This window comes from Aricia agestis, chromosome 13, assembly GCF_905147365.1.
Source record: "Aricia agestis chromosome 13, ilAriAges1.1, whole genome shotgun sequence".
Classification (NCBI taxonomy): domain Eukaryota; kingdom Metazoa; phylum Arthropoda; class Insecta; order Lepidoptera; family Lycaenidae; genus Aricia; species Aricia agestis.
Genome location: NC_056418.1, coordinates 15,084,536 through 15,103,131, shown reverse-complemented (window position 1 = coordinate 15,103,131; position 18,596 = coordinate 15,084,536). Strand labels below are relative to the sequence as shown.

At 39.7% G+C, this 18,596-nt stretch overlaps 1 protein-coding gene across 1 annotated transcript; it reads left to right on the top strand.

Moving 5' to 3' along the window:
• Nucleotides 1–542: 542 nt before the first annotated feature.
• Nucleotides 543–17,543, top strand: LOC121733347 (odorant receptor Or1-like). The gene is made up of 17 exons (XM_042123562.1): nt 543–681; nt 1,611–1,827; nt 2,667–2,777; nt 3,031–3,220; nt 3,900–4,109; nt 4,565–4,669; nt 4,961–5,116; nt 5,488–5,542; nt 11,544–11,653; nt 12,766–12,878; nt 13,108–13,218; nt 13,950–14,004; nt 14,705–14,845; nt 15,679–15,858; nt 16,174–16,278; nt 16,711–16,866; nt 17,490–17,543. The coding sequence occupies exons 1-17, from the start codon at nt 543–545 to the stop codon at nt 17,541–17,543; spliced, it is 2,208 nt and encodes a 735-aa protein (XP_041979496.1).
• The last annotated feature ends 1,053 nt before the right edge of the window (nt 17,544–18,596 follow it).

Sequence of the window (18,596 nt, the reverse complement as noted above, 5' to 3'; positions counted from 1 at the left end):
AGCAGTCTCTCTTTTTACAAACATTGGAACAGAAAGTTACACGACTCCTTCCAATATAAATTCATGCATAAGTTTAATAATTTGAATTATTAATCAATAATATAACAACTTGTTTTCCTTCTGAAATTGCTCAACTCTGAAAATAGCAGATTCTGTCAGCAAATTTCTAAAAGCGATCGTAGTTTTCAATAGGTACTTTTAATGAATTTCAGAATAGATTAATATTCTGTATTCAGATGTAGCTATATTTTTTAATAATTTCCTACATAACAGTTACCAACACCTGCCAAACATTATTTAACCAAGTTATTCAACCAACACAGGCATTGTCGTATTATTTAGCTGTTGAAAAGGTCTTAAGCTCAACAGTCAGACAAAGCTGAAATACGAGCACTTTCCAATATTATTTTGCTACGAGTCAGCAAAAGTTTGGAAAGGGTAAAGTAAAAAAGTAGCAACTATTATTCTGTTTCTTATTTTCTTCTTTTAATACAGTATTGCGTCTCAATTAATGTGTGATTTTTCCTTAAGTTGTACCAAAGATGTTCCTAATAAGGAACACAAACTTCGCCGTGTCCCTGCCGCTGACGGCGCTGCGGTGCGCGGGCTTCTGGGCGCCGGAGCTCGTTAACAAGAGACTGTATAATTTGTACGCGACTATCTCCTTTATGTACTTACTAGGTTGGTATTATTGTTCTTTTACTTAAATGTGCTATCAGAGTTATTGACCTACGAGGGCAGTGTGTGTTCATCAAACATGCTTCAAACACGTAAATGTTTGACAAACCGTTCAAACATGCTTTGTAAACGATCAAAATGGTTTGAGTCAAACCAAAATTTACGTGTTTGAGTTTTGTTTATTGGTCATACACAAGAGTACTCTTTAATTTATTTGTTTGTTTGAGCGTCTCTCTTGTGTCCTTTGTCAATCCTGTGGAACGAACCTACATGGATATCCGACGGTCTTAATGACAATCAGAAACAAGTACTGCCATAGATATTATTCTCACCAAACTTTTTAATAATAATAATTACGTGGGAGAGCCATGCTTCGGCACGAATGGGCCAGCTCAACCGGAGAAATACCACGTTCTCACAGAAAACCGGCGTGAAACAGCGCTTGCGCTGTGTTTCGCCGAATGAGTGAGTTTACCGGAGGCCCAATCCCCTACCCTTTTCCCTTCCCTACCCTCCCCTATTCCCTTCCCTTCCCTTCCCATCTCTACCCTCCCCTATTAGTTATTACCCTATTCCTGCAGCTCTTCTGATGCTGCGAGTGTCCATGGGCGACGGAAGTTGTTTTCCGACAGGTGACCCGTTTGCTCGTTTGTCCCCTTATTTCATAAAAGAAAAAAAACCCATCAGGCCCCAAGCGGCACCCGGGTGCCGCATAACAATTGATTATCTATTGTGTCTGCGATTCCCACTTTCGAGGTAATAATCAGTTTCCTTTTCTGCTGAATTCAGATACAAAATCTAAATCGCCCAATTACGCAGAGAACTTGATGATTATGTCGGGCAAGATCTCAGTTTACAGACAAAAATGACAAAAAGCGAACAACAAACAACTTGATTTTGTTAAACTTAATGAGTAATGACTCTTCCTCCAGGTATCTACCTCACCATCCAAGTGATAGACCTTTACATGATCTGGGGTGACATCCCAATGATGACCGGTGTAGCGTTCCTGCTGTTCACCAACCTGGCTCAGGCGCTGAAGATCCTCAACCTCCTGGTCCGCCGGCGCAGGATACAGGCCATCATTGAGGATAACGACAGGGTCTTCCGGGAGGTGGAAACGGTGGAGGGGAGGGAGATCATCAGAAGGTAAATAAGAACTAAAGTAATACTGTTGCGCCTGACTGGATTAAAGTTCATGGTGGTTTCATGATGATTCTTTTTCTTTTATGAAAGAGGGGGAGGAAAAACAAATGATTACTTAAATATCATTAATAACACTAATTTCAAAGTAATTTTTTGAACACAGAAATGTATTTTATGTAGTTGGACATGAGGCTGAGAATGGGAGCTAGCTTTGCATTGCAAAGTATGCAATGCAAGCTAGCTCCCATTCTCACCATTAGAGTACAATAATTTTATACGTGGGAGAGCCATGCTTCGGCACGAATGGGCCGGCTCGACCGGATAAATACCACGTTCTCACAGAAAACCGGCGTGAAACAGCGCTTGCGCTGTGTTTCGCCGAGTGAGTGAGTTTACCGGAGGCCCAATCCCCTAACCTCTACCCTATTCCCTTCCCTACCCTCAACTATTCCCTTCCCTTCCCTGCTTTCCATCAGGTGACCCGTTTGCTCGTTTGCCCCCTTATTTCATTAAAAAAAAAAAAAAAAGACTACGAACCAAATACGCCATTTGGATAAGTGTAATCTCTATATTTTAGTACTTGTACAAAATATATAGAGAAATAACCGTCCATTTAGTTCATTCAATAAGGAAGCTAGCTTTACATTGCAGCCAGTCCAAATGTACTATTTAAAATGGCTGCAATGGCTGCAATTTTTAACCGACTTCCAAAAAGGAGGAGGTTATATGTTCAGCTGTGGATATTTTTTGTATAGTCAGCATTAATCTAATAAGTTTAAACAATCCCTCTCTTCCTTTATCATTTAAATAGCTCAGAAAAGAAGAATTATAATTTGTTGTAGCTGCGACCGGGAGACGTCATTTCTGCTGCTGCTGTACGTCATCCTGACCCTCGTCACCACCACGGGCTGGGCCAGCAGCGCCGAGAAAGGGAAACTGCCTTTTCAAGCCTGGTATGTTATGGAATTCGAATCTAAAGAGCTGAGTTTTCACTTACTCTAAAATATAAACTCCAAAACTACAGAATATATATGCATTAATCTCTGTGGTTTCATAGTTCAGAGTTCACTGTGTATAAAATTATAAAGTTAGTTTATAGATAAATGCTTATTCCTCTTTTACACATAAACTACCTGATGGATATACACGCGTGGAGTTGTAGACAAAAGTTATAGGTTGTGTAATATCCTAATGGTGTCCAAACAGGTACCCGTACGACACGAGCAGGACTCCGGCCTTCCAGCTGACATACATTCATCAGGTGTCCGCGCTGGTGACCACCGCGCTGCTCAACGTGTGCAAGGACACGTTGGTGACCACACTCATAGCGCAGGGCCGCTGCCGCCTGCGCCTGCTGGCCGCCCGCCTGCGGGGGCTCACGGAGGACCTGAGCCAGGTTAGTGCTGCACCAAGTCTCCGCATAGTGTGAGATAGTGTGAACTACTGTGTGTCTCAGCAAGGCCAGGAGTTGAAATAAATAGAATATACGAAATATGTAGCTAGCATACTATTATGTTCTAGGTTTGCTCTTAAATATTGCGTACGCCTATTCCGTGTAAAAGTAGACAAAATAATTATTTTTATTTCTTCAGACTGCTCTGACATCAAGAAATTATCTTTATTTATAATAACTTATTGTAGCGACGAGATTAAAAACACAATAATAATAAAGGGACAGGTAAAAGCCTAGTTGGGAAAACTCAAGTTTAATAAGTAACATTGCCATCTAACGGAATTTTCCGGACTTAAGTGTATGGTTTGTACGTCAAGTCGAGATCATCATGAACACTACATTAATTAACAAGTTTCGGAAAATTTCGACAGATGGCGCTGCCGTGACGTTGAAAATAGTAAATTTTCATAGCAATATCAAAATAGGCTAGTTGTACTTTTAAACTTTTTTTATTATTTTTAAACTGCATTCCGTGCCCGAGGGGTAAAAACAGGAACCTGTTACTAAACCTCTGTTATTTGTCTGTCCGTCTGCATGCCACCAGCAGGCATCAGGCAAAGTAGTCAAGGTAAGGAACTCTTCGTGCACGATGACATGATTTTAACTTTATATTCTGTTATAGGATCGACCAATCAGTAAGCGCCGCACAAGCTGCCTCCTGACTCCATCCGAGGAGTCAGTGGTTAAGGAACGTCTGCGCAGCTGTGTGGTGGAACATCAGAGCGTGCTGGATACGGTACAGCGCCTCCAGGCCGCCTTCTCCGAGCCCACCTTCTTGCAGCTCATGGTGTCGCTTATCATCATATGCGTTACGGCCTTCCAGCTAATATCGGTTGGTATATCTGGCTCTTTAATCTGAGTTAACCAAATTTTCTTGATAGGAAGGTCCTGAATTTCAGCTAATATCGGTAGGTATATTATTATTATATCAGGCGTTTTAATCCGAGTTAACCAAATTGTATTGATTTTTTTTATAAAATAAGAGGGCAAACGAGCAAACGGGTCACCTGATGGTAAGCAACTACCGTCGCCCATGGACATTCGCAACATCAGAAGAGCTGCAGGTGCGTTGAAGGCCTTTTAAGAGGGATACGCTCTCTTTTTGATAAGATGATCTTGATCTGCTAAGTTGTGATTGTCTCATTTTGCTTTGATCGCCAGTGATAGGGCATTTATCTTTGGAATCTGCTTTATAGATATAGGTAACTTCTTTTCTTTTTCAAATCTTAAAGTGGACTCCTTCAGACAATAATGTTGAAAGATAGTTTATGTCTGGTTTTGTTTCAGCAAACGGGCAACCTGGTGCGTTTCCTGTCGATGGGCACGTACCTGCTGAACATGATGTTCCAGGTCTTCCTCTACTGCTACCAGGGGAATCATCTAACAGAAGAGGTATGAGATATGCCTATGAATCAATTTCTCTGACAATACTATCAAGGAATCAAGTAGAACGTTATTACTTATCAGCATAGCTTCTTTGTAACAAAATTATCACAACCACCAACAACTTTAACTGATGTATTGAATAAGCTTCATTAGTAAGTAGAGCCAGTAGTTATCTTGCCGTTTGAATTCGTCGCCTTGTGGAATTGATGGTGGTTTAATGACGTCATGTGTACTGGCCAGTATACTGGGTTATAATTTGGAATTTACGCAAAATCTCGTTCTCTTTCTCTCTCTCAGAGCGCGGGCGTGGCGGGTGCGGCGTACTTGTGCCGGTGGTACGTGTGCGGCGCGGGCGTGCGGCGCGCGCTGGCGCTGCTGATGGTGCGCTGTCGCCGCGTCGCCAAGATCACCGCGGGCGGGTTCACCACGCTGTCCCTCGCCACCTTCATGGCCGTAAGAAGAGTGTGGTGCACTGTCTCTCACACACACACACACACACACACACACACACACAGAGTCCAGAGAGCAGGCTGCCGATATTGCGCTGTCGCCGCGACGCCAAAGAGTGTGGTGCACTGTCTCTCTCTCTCTCTCTCTCACACACACACACACACACACACAGATTCCAGAGAGCAGACTGCCGATATTGCGCTGTCGCCGCGACGCCAAAGAGTGTGGTGCACTGTCTTTCTCTCTCACACACACACACACACGCACACAAACTCGTCGCTGAAAAGGTGAAACAAACTCGCTGAGATACCAAATTTGAGAATGAAGCAGAAAAGAGAGACCTACAATATACTGTACTGTATATTTTTTTCCAGGTAATAAAAACATCATATTCGCTATACACTCTCCTCCAGCAAGTTGATGGAAAGCGTTAAAAGGATAGTATATTATACGCTTAGAATAATAGAAAATAGCAATAGAAACATAGTTATAGCACATTATATTGGTTTCTTTACCTTAGCTTTAATTTTTTTACTTTTAAAGTGATAATAGTCATAGCTTAGCCAATTTTTTTTATTACTATCAAGCAAATTTTTGTGAGTAGCTTCATTTTGATAAGACGAACAACATTTTGAAAGTGGTAGCTAACAGAGATTGAAAATTTGATTGTCCTAAAATATTATGGGTTGTTCTATTTGTAGAACAATGTTACTCTTAAATTATATAACTATTAACCTACCAATATACAAAAAATCAGCTGGTTAGGGTTCCGTTTTAGGGTAACCAAGTTTTGTTGATGATGTTACTAATACTTGGCCGATTATTATTATTATAATTGCTTTAACTAAAAATATACATATGCATCATACGTGGGCGAGCCATGCTTCGGCACGAATGGGCCGGCTCGACCGGCCACCACGTTCTCACAGAAAACCGGCGTGAAACAGCGCTTGCGCTGTGTTTCGCCGAGTGAGTGAGTTTACCGGAGGCCCAATCCCCTACCCTATTTCCTTCCCTACCCTCGCCTATTCCCTTCCCATCCCTACCCTATTCCCTCTTAAAAGGCCGGCAACGCACCTGTAGCTCTTCTGATGCTGCAAGTGTCCATGGGCGACGGAAGTTGCTTTGCTCGTTTGCCCTCTTAATTCATAAAAAACATAATTCGTAGAGAAAATCTGTCGAGGACTCTACATCCATTCATACTTCCATACTTCTGTCTGTCTGTTACCTCTTCACGCACAGAATCGCTCAACCGATTTTACTGTTTGGCATGGAGATACTTTGAGCCCCGGGAAAGGACATAAAAAACCTTTAATCCCGGAAAAATAAACTGTTCCGGCATAATAAACAAATTTGTGCCAAAGGGACTTGCGGTCGTCATCTAGTATTGTACCTATATAAACATTTAGCTTTATTTATTTATTTATTTATTCAAAAAGGACACCTGTGGTACATGTATTAGACAATTACTGCTACAAATTATAACTATACAATCCTGATACATGCACTTTTATAGGTGACACAACACTGACAAAGAATACAAGTTAATCATAATATTAATTAAGCTAAGGTAAGTACATAATAAAATTAATCAAATTAATATAACTACTGCCAAAACAATAATAATAGAAAATAACATTTCATTGATTATTAATATAATACAAAAAAAAAATAGGAAACAAAATATAAATAACAACATTAAATCAATCATAATAATTACTAAGTAATGACAATGGATAACAAAGTGCAATAGATAAACCTAATGTGTGTTTTAAGTATCTAAAATAATTTTATAAAATCCCATTAGTTTGTTTCTGAACTGAGTATAGGTCATACCGAATATGTCTATATTGTCGTCGACATTAGAGCAAACATAACTATACAGTTTGCAAATTCGAGGCACTGGAGCTTGCAAGCCTAAATTGGTTTTAGAAGTTGGGCCGCACAGAATCTTAGTCATTGGCTTCCGAGGGAGGTTGTATGGTACTACAAGTGAGAAGAGATTTAGTAAGTCGCAGCAAGAGGTAAGGCCATTCACTATTTTGTACAGTAGAAGCAGGTCATGTATCGTTCGTCTTGTTCTTAAATTTGGCATTTTAAAAAAGTCTAGTCGTTGTTCATATGGAGACCTGTGAGAAATTCCCGAACTGCAAAATGCGAGGCGTCTGGTGAAGGACCTTTGGATAGATTCGATTCTCTGTGAATGAGTCACATATGTTGGGTTCCATATTGAGCTGGCATATACGAGATGGCTGCGAACAAGGTGATTAAATAATAGAATTTTGGTTTTGTAATGAAAGCCGGATGAATTCCGGTTAATAAAGCCCATCATTCGAGCCGACTTTACAACAACGGACTCAATATGAGAAGTGTACTTTAATTTTGAATCCAAAATCACGCCCAGGTCACGCATCTCTTTCACCTCCGTGAGAATGGAGTTGTGAAGGGTGTAACTTGATGGAAGTGGACATTTTTTCCTAGTGAATTTAATGTGGTAGCATTTATTTGGATTTAGTATCATTTTGTTAGTTACACACCATTCATGGAGACTCTTAAGATCGTCTTGCAGGAGTGAAATGTCTAAGTAGGATCGCACTGTTTTGTATATCTTAAGGTCATCTGCAAATAGAGAATATTTGCTGTGCTTAATGAAGTGACAGATATCGTTTATAAAATGAGAAAAAAGAATTGGACCCAGGTGGGTTCCTTGAGGTACACCAGATTCCGCTTCATAAAGGTATGATTCATAACCTCCAACACAAACAAGCTGCGTCCTTCTCTCAAGATATGAGGAAAGCCAAGTGAGCAAGGAACCATGAATTCCGCAAGCCTCAAGTTTTTTCACCAAGCGCGTGTGGCTAACTTTGTCAAATGCGCTGGTAAAGTCAGTATCAGACTGCATCGACTTGTTGGCCCTTATCAACCTCGTGCGACAGATACGATGTAAAAGTTAGAAGGTTTGTTTCGGTAGATCGCCCTTTTCGAAAACCATGTTGGGAGTCACTTAAGCTGGAATCTATGTGAAGAGTGATGTAAGGACATACAACCGATTCAAAAATCTTAGAAAAACAAGACAGAATTGATATCGGTCTGTAATTCGTGACGCTGCTTTTATCGCCTTTTTTGTGTATGGGGGTGATCCGAGCTCTCTTCCAAGCTTTATGTCTAGCTACTAGTTTAATTAAAAACTACATATTGTAATTATAACAATAATCTATGGACACGTCAGTCTGGCCCCGTGCTAAGTACCTAAAGGACTTGTACCGGGTACCAGACAACGGAAATATATTTAATACTTTTATACTATACATATATTTAAGATTTTTATTATATGATACACATATTTAATACACATCCATGACCCAGGAACTTTGAAAACTTTTTTGTTCCGTCGGCGGGATTCAACAGCCCACCAACTGAGCCACAGAGGTCGTCATGTTATGTTTTTACCTAAATGAAGGTGTTAACATACAAATTACATAAGCTGGAGGTAAATTTAAGTGATAATGAGTGTGTAGAGGTGGTGAAATAATTACTACTCGCTATAATAACTGCTTTACCCACACAAATATCCATGTATTGACAACATGTTTGTAAGTAATTATTGTAGTTAAAATATAAAACTAGTTTAATACCCACAGGAACCGAGGTATTTTTTGTGGTCTTTTCTTGTAATATAAAGCAGGTTTATGTTTATATTGAAATCGATTTTAACGTGTAAAGGTGACAGACGGACAAATACATTTTCAATTAGTAAGTGTTTGTTTTATATATAGGGAACGTATACTGAAGTATTCAACGTCTTACAAAACTAAGGTACTCGAAAGTAGTCTTTAGAATAACACTGACTTGTAAAACGAAGAAACACTAAGATCAATGCAAGAATAGTATAATTTTAATTTTAGTATAATTTTAGTATAATTTTTATAAGGCTTACGCATTTTGGCACAAATTCTTTAATGATTTACCACGGAACAAGACAAATTGAGGGGAATTTCTAGGAAAATTTACAAAATGGTTGACAACTTCTGCATTTCTTAAAAAAGGTCCTGACTCCTGCCCCTTATATAAGCGACAGGACGACAAAATTACGTCAAAATGAGAACCCCACTGAAGTTCGTGACGTTTTGGTTCAGAGCGTTAGGGTTCTGGGCCCCCAACAATGTTAGTCTCACTAAGAAAGTCTTCTTCGCTTTTTACATCTTTTTCTCTTATATGTGGACGCTGGGTAAGTTGTTACTTACCTCCTTAATATATGCTTATCGCCTAATTATATTTAAGAAAGGATATAATATAATTCGCTTCAAATAGATCAGCTTGGTCTGATATATAATATCATGGTTGCGTAGGCAACTAAGTAACGCAGACTTAACGGCTTGTTCTGAATACCTAATGATGATAGAGCTGGTGCAATAATTACTACCCCCTGTAATAACAGCTTACCGATGCAAATACTCATGTGTTGACAACATGTTGTTAAATTATATAATATACTAGCTTGTCCCCCAAAAACTACATATTTTTTGGGATAAAGTTATCATTGGTAATTTCTTGGAACTATGAATGTCTATGCCTAGATTTAAGCGTGAAAATGTAGCAGACGGACAAATGCATTTTAGCATAGTATGTATTTTTTTATTTAATAAGCAGCAAAAGTGGTGATAAATTTATTTATAGTAAGCAAAAAGATTAGCCTCGAAAAGTAGGTCTTGAATACGTAGGTCATATACTGGGGTGCTGAAAAATATAGCGAGTTACACATGAAACAAATCCTAGAAAGCTTCAAATGAATAATGCCTATTTTGTAAACCTTCACACTTATTTGGGTGACTGAGAGTTTTTCATTGGTCCTTCTTCTATATATCTTCTATTACCATCTTATTAGGGCATTCGTAGCAAAGCTTACGTAAGTATTTTTTACAATCCCAAAGCCGTGTTATTGGCTTAAACCACGGCGCGAGTCACAGAACTTCATAGTAATTTTTAAAATTGGTACTAAATACTTTGACTACTTTCGTTGTTTTGGACGGTACGAAAGTTTACAAAATGGTTGACAACATCTGCATTTACCTAACAAAGGTCCTGCCCGTTATAAGCGGCAGGTCTATAATATGCCGTCAAAATGAGAACCCCACTGAAGTTCGTGACGTTTTGGCTCAGAGCGTTAGGGTTCTGGGCCCCCAACAATGTTAGTCTCACTAAGAAAGTCTTCTTCGCTTTTTACATCTCTTTCTCTTATATATGGACGGTGGGTAAGTTGTTACTTACCTCCTCAATGATCTACTTATCACTCAATTTATATTTAAGAGAAGATATAATAGTTCGATACGTACATAAGTACATGTAGTAAGTACATGTATTTATGGGGCTGTTCTTGACTTGTCCAAGGTATTTGATCTGGTAAGATGCAATCAAATTAATAATCAAAATATTTATTTCTAAATAGGTTAACAAAGTTATCACTTTTAGAACGTCTACAGGAGGCCTACCACCGGTTCGGGAACTAACCCGGCTAAATATAAAATAAATATCCTGAATATTCGGTGGTCTATGATGGTAAAGTATGGCGTGCCATCTGATGCAATAAATCTATTTAAATATTGGTATGAACACCAGATAAACCAGGTCAGATGGCTTGGACAGTTGTCAGATGCGTACCCCATAGGCTGGAGTGTAGAGTAATGTAATCCACCTTGCCTTGAAATATAGATTAAATAGAGTAGACGACGATAATTTGCATACTCTATTAGTCTATATTTCAATGAATTAATTGATGAACTCAGCAACACTCAGGTTAGATGCTCAATTGATTACTCTGTTAACAGCATAAGTTGTGCCAAAGATATGGTATCGCTGAGCCCATCAATCTCAGCACTTCGGAGATTAATCGGTGTCTGTGAGAAATATGCAAAGTCACACGGCCTTGTAAACGTTCAGAAAAGTAATCTTGTGATTTTTCAAGCTAAGGGACATAACGTAGACTCAGTACCGACTGTGACGATAAATAGGATGGCTCTGAGAGTATGGACTTTTAAATATCTTGATTCTTGGTCACATAGTGACTGAGGATTTGAAGCTTTCGAAGCTATCTCTAGAAAGCACAATGGACTTGATCTGATCATAGACGACAATGCCTTTCTATAAGTTCCCTATCCAGTAGCGGGCAAGACTATTTTATGTGGACGATATACATTTTGCGAGGCCCCCTAGACCCAAATGGATTATTTTTAGACAATCATTTTTTGTAATGAAATTTGGGTTTCAAAACGCGTAAATTCCCAAAAAAAAATCGTCGAGGCCCAAGAGGCGCGAGGCCCCTTGGACCGCGAGGCAGTGGGCGGTCGCCCACATCGCCCACGCCTTGCGCCGCCTCTGTCCCTATCACTAGTTTTGGTCAATTAATTATTGGCGACATTGTCTATGTCTGTAGGCCTGTATGTGATCATACAGACGGGCGAGCTGTACCGTGTGTGGGGGAACGTCGTGGAGATGACAGCAGTACTGTTCCTGCTCAGCACTAATGTCAGTCAGAGCATCAAGGTACTGTAATTTCATAAATGACTGCAAATGTAGGGGAAGGACACAAAGGAGGAAGCTAGATAGAAATCGGAAAACGGAAAGAAGATAGCTAGATAGAACTCTTTGTTGCTCACAAATAGGGTACTAACTAGTTCGACTAACTTAAGAGGATACACCAGGGGCTAGAGAAATGAAAAAAAAGCACGTGTAATATCTATAGCTGTCTCCCTTACATCAAGCCTATACCGCAGAACGCGATAGAGACAACTGCAGAAAACCAACGATTCGTTGTCCCCTGATTCCTTCTCCAAAACTTAACCGATTTAAGTACTTTTTTCATTAAAGAATAAAGAAAGGCTTGAGCTGTGTTCCTATGTTTTATTTTTTTTGTATAATCTAGCCAAATCTGTTTTCTAGATGTTTGAACACAGCGGAAAATCTGGCCATTTTTTTGGGGTTTTTAAACGTTCATATCTTATTTAATAATTAGATTATGAAAAAAAGGAAAACATAGGGATATTGTATTAGTGGCCGTAGATATTCAGGAAAAAAATTATAACTCTACTAGCATTATCTAGGGAGGAAACAGGGGACAACGTTTGTATGGAAAAAAGGGCGGTGTGGACTCCTCTTAACAATATTACAGTAAAATGTAGGCTAGGGCGGCCTTACCACTATAAGCGACAAGTACCTCAATCATTTAGAAATTATAACAAGGTGATTCCTTTAATATCATTACTCATACTACATATTTTCACATTCATCTTCAATTTTCGTCATCAACTTTCATATTGGCGCATTCAATAATTGAATGCGTCAAGGAACGCAACACCAATATTGTCATTTTTGAAGTTTTGGATACGGTCGGAGGGCATGCGTCGCGGGCATGCCTCACTTTCGCTGTTGACTGCGCTATAACGCATGCCCTTGACGAACAGAAAAAAGCACAGTGTGGACAAAGCTATAAGCAAGATGTTTTTCTTTGCATGTATAAAACATTTATTAAAGAACACATACAAATTAACTACACACCCCAACTACTACTCGCTTTATGAAGTAAGGCAACAGTTCGTTACATGTGTGCATTTTTATTCAACTTGAGTGTAATGGGTTTGTTCCTTATTGATCTTTAGCTATTCAACGTCACAAGCAAGAAAAATGTGGTAAAAGAGATGGTAGAAGAGTTTGAGGAAGCTATGGACGATGAAACAACAAGGAACAAGAATGCTGAACAAGTAGCTAAAAGGTTGGAATAAAATGATTTTACTCAAATTATTTCAAGACAGATTTAAAATTTATATTTATAAATTTTTTTCTTAGCTCGCTGTGACTTTTATATTATTATGCTAGAGAATACTTTAAGTTTACTAATTTATATGCCATCGATCCAACAAAGTATCAAATAAGGATTTTGTTTCATACCAACATTATTTAATGCGGCGAGTAGCAGGACAATCTTGTTATATTTTTTTTAGTTTGGACTACGAAGGCAAGATCCAGCTGTTAGCGTATCTATTCATGAGTATCACGTGTATACTGGGCTGGTTCTTCAGCACCGACGAGGGAGAGCTGCTGTTTAAGGCTTGGCAAGAACTTTACTTAATAGTATAACTACGAGTAGTACTAGAACCGACAGATGGGTGCAAAAAATACAGTTAACATTATAAGGCCCACTTGCGCAGATCTGGGTTAAAGTTAACACCGGATTAAACGTTATCTCTTTCGTAAAATATATGAAGAATGTAAGTAACAACACACTATTTAACCCTGTATTAACTTCAACCTGGACCTGCGTAAGTGGACCTAAGCAATATTTTATTTATTTATTTATCATATTGTTAGCTAACCAGAAAACTCGGGGACGTTCTAGAATATTTGTGTATTATTCCAAACACTGGAGAGGTGTCTGCCTACACGTAATAGGTGTCATGGTTTTGAATTTCGTGATTATACGTGGGAGAGCCATGCTTCGGCACGAATGGGCCGGCTCGACCGGAGAAATACCACGTCCTCACAGAAAACCGGCGTGAAACTGTGTTTCGCCGAGTGAGTGACTTTACCGGAGGCCCGAATATCCCCTACCCTAATCCCTTCCCTTCCCATCCCTACCCTCCCATATTACCCTATTCCCTCTTAAAAGGCCGGCAATGCACCTGCGGCTCTTCTGATGCTGCGAGTGTCCATGGGCGACGGAAGTTCCTTTCCATCAGGTGACCCGTTTGCTCGTTTGCCCCCTTATTTCATAAAAAAAATCTGAAATTAAATGATTTAATCATCAAGTCACTGATATGATTGTGTAACACATTTGTGGTTGCAGGTACCCGTATGACGTGACCAAGTCACCAGCGTATGAGCTGAGCTACGCCCACCAGGTTTGTTGTAGGTACTTAATTCCGATGACTAGTATTTCCAAAGACAAGGCGTGCCAATAGATTTCAAGTGATAATTGGCGTTATCAGCGTTCGCTATCTTATAGATTTGTGATCATCATTTTCATGGAGAAACTTATATAGTTTCTATATAGCTTAGTACTGTACGCGCCGCATTTTAAAATTCGTTGTATGCAACGATATGAAACCTCGCACATTCACCCGCACCGCATTTCGTGTTCTAAAGACGTGACGGCGCGTACGGTGCGGTTTTTTTTAAATTAAATAAGGGGGGCAAACGAGCAAACGGGTCACCTGATGGTAAGCAACTACCGTCGCCCATGGACGAGTGTCCATTGTGAGAACAACATCAGAATAGCTGCAGGTGCGTTGCCGGCCTTTTAAGAGGGAATACGCTCTTTTCTTGAAGGTTTGCAGGTCGTATCGGCCCGAAAATACTGCTGGTGACAGTTCGTTCCAGAGCTTTACAGTGCGCGGCAGAAAGTTACGCGAAAAACGCACTGTGGAAGACTGCCACTCATCAAGGTGATGAGGATGGTATGATTTTCGCGTGGGACGATGGCGAAAAGTTGTAGGATGAATGTGCGAGGTTTCACGTAATTGCAAACAAGCAAGTACGTTGCCGACAAACGTGCGATCATCTTTGGATACCCTCACCCATAAGCCTATCTTGCTCCCCTAGTGCATAGCCCTGCCCGTCACCGCCATGCTGAACATCTCCAGCGACACGCTTGTCACGTCGCTGATCGCGCAGTGCCGCTGCCGGCTGCGACTCCTAGGGAGAGCGCTGACCAGCCTGTGTGATGGACTGGATCTGACGAAGGTAGGTTCTTAGGTATAGCAGTAAAATGGCAGCCTACTAAAGCTGTACTTCCGTGATATTATGTACTTATAGTAATTTTTCAAAGATGTATTTGTGCTGATGAAGGCTCAATTCAGTATGAAGACAAAGCAAAATTAGTAACTATTTACGAGATTATAATCACGTAAATATATTTTAGTAATAGCAAATAATCATTTGCTATGCCGTCGAAAAGACAAAAGATACCCTTAAGGGGGCGACGAACCCAAAATTTTCGATTTTATAATTCATTTTTATACTTGAAAATAAGCCCCGAATTGTTTTATTGTCTAAAATTAGATACTACATTATATTTCCAATTCGATCTGAGCAAAAACACGATATCTTAAAATTTTCTCGATAGAAAAAAAACACAAAGATGCATCTAATTTTCACGAATTTTCCATTTATTGCCATAACCGGGCATTGAACTAAGTTAATATTTTAACACACTTTATGAAATTCTATCATTGAAAAACCGACCTAGCGGATTTTTAAAATGTTGTATATTTATCGAGTTATTGAGAAAAAACTAATTTGGCGATGAATCCGCGTCGTCCTATTTCATCTGGCATATGAAAGACGGGCGTGAGTGTGAAGAGAGAAGGACGATGTTTGATTTTTTGGGTTAGTCGCCCTCTTAAGTCATCATCTGTCGGATGGACAGTGTTGTTGTCATGTTGACAAAACGCGACCAAAATACGTAGGTCTGCCATCTGCCTATGAATCAACTTCTCTTATAGTAGGTACCTAAATGTTTCCGCGAGATAAACCTGCACAGTATTCTGGCAAAATCTAGTAAGTGTTACTTCTAGGACATTCTATCAGACGCCGATCAGGACATAGTAGAGCGACGTCTGAAGCGCTGCGCGGTGCAGCACGAGGCGTGCCTCCGCAGCGCGCGCCGCATCGAGGACTACTTCTCCTTCGCCATACTCGTCCAGTTCTGTGTCTCCATGCTCATCATCTGTGTGTCGGCGTACCAGCTGGCTTTTGTGAGTGAACAAGCTAAAATAAAAAGAAATGAAAGCTTTAAAAAGAATGCTCAGACCAAACAAAAGGAAAGGCAAAGCACGAAGATTTGTGAGATAGTAAAGGTTAGTAGTTTGTAAGGCCCGAATCTTTCTCAGAAATCCAATTACAAGGGCGTAGTTTCGTTATATTTGTGTGCGTTAGGAGTAGTTTACTTAGACTGGTATTAAATCGGCGGGAAGATCTCTGCCATAACTTTTTATTTCGGCTTCCAAGTCGAATTCTTCATAAATTACATAATTGTTAATTTCTTTTCTAATAACTGGATGTCTGTTTAGGCGACTACAAATGCCAGTGAGAAGATAGGAATGGCGTTCTACCTGATAGTGATGGCGTATCAGGTGTTCGTGTACTGCTACCAGGGGAATGAACTGCTATTGGAGGTATTTATTTCTATTTGTGTATATCCAACTTTTTGCACATCTTCAACTATTTCTTAATAAACTATCACCTATTTTAAGTCCACTATATTAAATTCTCTATTTTTGGCACGCTGTAAAGCTTTAACGGCTTTTCTAATATAAGCTGAAGTGAATGTTTTTTAAATGACGCTGGATCTAATAAACTGCAAGACTTGCAAAAAGGTTTTCGTGTTTTGTTTAGATTTTGTAACGATTCGCAGTTTGTATTATAGAGCGATCCTGAAATACATTGAACCTTTTAAGAGTATCCGCACTGCCGATGAAAAATTTGTATGAATGAATTCGCGAAAATTAAAATCGCTTGGTTAAAATTCACAGTGCGGACAGGATCTTACTAGCTCTTTAATTTACTTCTCCTTGGTTACCTCTCTTACCCATGTCTTCTCTATTCAGAGCGAGAACCTCCTCGGCGCGGCGTACGAGTGTCCATGGTACAAGCTGGGCGTGCGGTCCCGTCGCAGCCTCCTCATCATCATGACGCGGACGCGGCGGGTCGCGACATTGACCGCTGGCGGCTTCACTGTCATCTCACTGTCTTGTTTTACCTCGGTGTGTTTTATAATTAAGACCTAATATAAGTGCTTTACTCGATCGAGCAATCTCGTAGAGAACCCATGGCTTGGGGTTTCGTCCACACATTTAAGTGTGGATGAAATCCCAAGCCGTGGGTTCCGTACCGTCTGTTCCGTCCATTTCCGTGGGAACCGTTCGAGCCAAAAGATGTCTGTGGAGATGGTGGCTATATTTAGCAAGTCTCGCAATGCAAACACACGCTCGAGTAAAGCTCGACGGTTCGCGTCGAGTAAGTTCGAAGGAAATTAGAATAAGGACTAGGGGGGGGGGGGGGGGAGTCGCAAAAATATAATGTTTTTATATTATAAAATGCGGTCAAATAAATTTAAATTGTGGTCGTCATTATATACTATAACTTAGGTAAAATTCATCTAAAACTAGGTACCAGTAACACCAACTTTCCTCAAAACGGTATGACCGTTTATTTTTTACCGGACAGGCCACGAAAATACCGGACTGTACGCTTAAATACCGGACATCTGGCAACCTTAAAAGTAATAGTCCAGAGTTTTCATATTTAACTAATTGCAGATATTAAGTGTTAAAACATATTTTAAATTAATTTATGTTTATTTTAAATAATGTACTATTTATTTCAGATCATCAAGGCGTCCTACAGTTTCTATACTGTACTGCAACAGATGGAAGCATAAGTCAATATTATTAAGAAGTTTATTGCGGCACTCAGAGTGGTTCATTACTTAAATGTATTAATTTAAAATTTTGACATATAAAGTTTCATACATCATCGGTGAAACTCTTCATTAATTTGAGGGTATTCATAATTAAACACTCAATAACTTTTGAAGTCTTCTTAGCCGTGATAGTTTTTCTTTTAAATTCAGCATGTTTCCTACTCCTATGAATTTATTCACATTTCCAGAAGCAACCGTTTAGCTGGTAGAAGAGGGGGAGGACACTGGACTCTAACGATTATTTCCAATTTAAAACTTCTTATTTCACAAATGAATTCCTAAATCGGAAAATCATCTATGAATACTCGTAATATTAAAAAAAAAAACCTATCCAACGATACCCCACACGGTGGGGTGGACGCGAAAAAAAAATCATCTCTGCTTGATGTGTAGTGGAGGTACCACAATTTTTTTTAAGATTCTATATATCATTTTCTTCATATATCTTTTGTATGAATGCAGAAAATGATTCTATATATCATTTTCTGCATTCATACCGAATTACAGCTTTGTAGGTCTTATAGTCTCTGAGCAAAACCGCGGACAGACAGACGGATAGACGGACAGACCGAAACTATAAGGGTTCCTTGTTCACTACGGAATACTAAAAAAAACTTTATATTAATTATTTCAAATCTTTAATTTTTCTATTATTCTTTAATTTTTCGAATCAGCTTTAGAAGCTGGGATCTTAGCCAAATTTCTTTTAATAGTTTGGACAGCGAACTCACATTATATAAGCGCATCGCTTAATTGCATCACACTTACCCTGGGTGCTACAACAAAAACGAAACGAAAGATTGGACGGTGTGTCTGATGGGGCTGGAGCCTGGAGCCGTCTACTGGAAGGTGCCTCGATGATGGTGATGAATGAAACCTGATTTAGACTCAATACGATTTATTGATACTTTAAAGTATGACACTTTGACATGCGCACACCGGCGGTGGTCCAATATCGAGTGAAGAGGGCGCGCCGCGCAGCCCGGGCGCAGGCCTACGTAAGCCCTGCGT

Excerpts from the sequence above, each read along its gene's own strand:
- LOC121733347 (XM_042123562.1), top strand. The coding sequence starts at position 543 with ATGTTCCTAATAAGGAACACAAACTTCGCCGTGTCCCTGCCGCTGACG. Across the intron at positions 4,110-4,564 it reads CGGCCTTCCAGCTAATATCG|CAAACGGGCAACCTGGTGCG; the intron begins GTTGGTATATCT and ends GTTTTGTTTCAG. Across the intron at positions 4,670-4,960 it reads GGAATCATCTAACAGAAGAG|AGCGCGGGCGTGGCGGGTGC; the intron begins GTATGAGATATG and ends TCTCTCTCTCAG.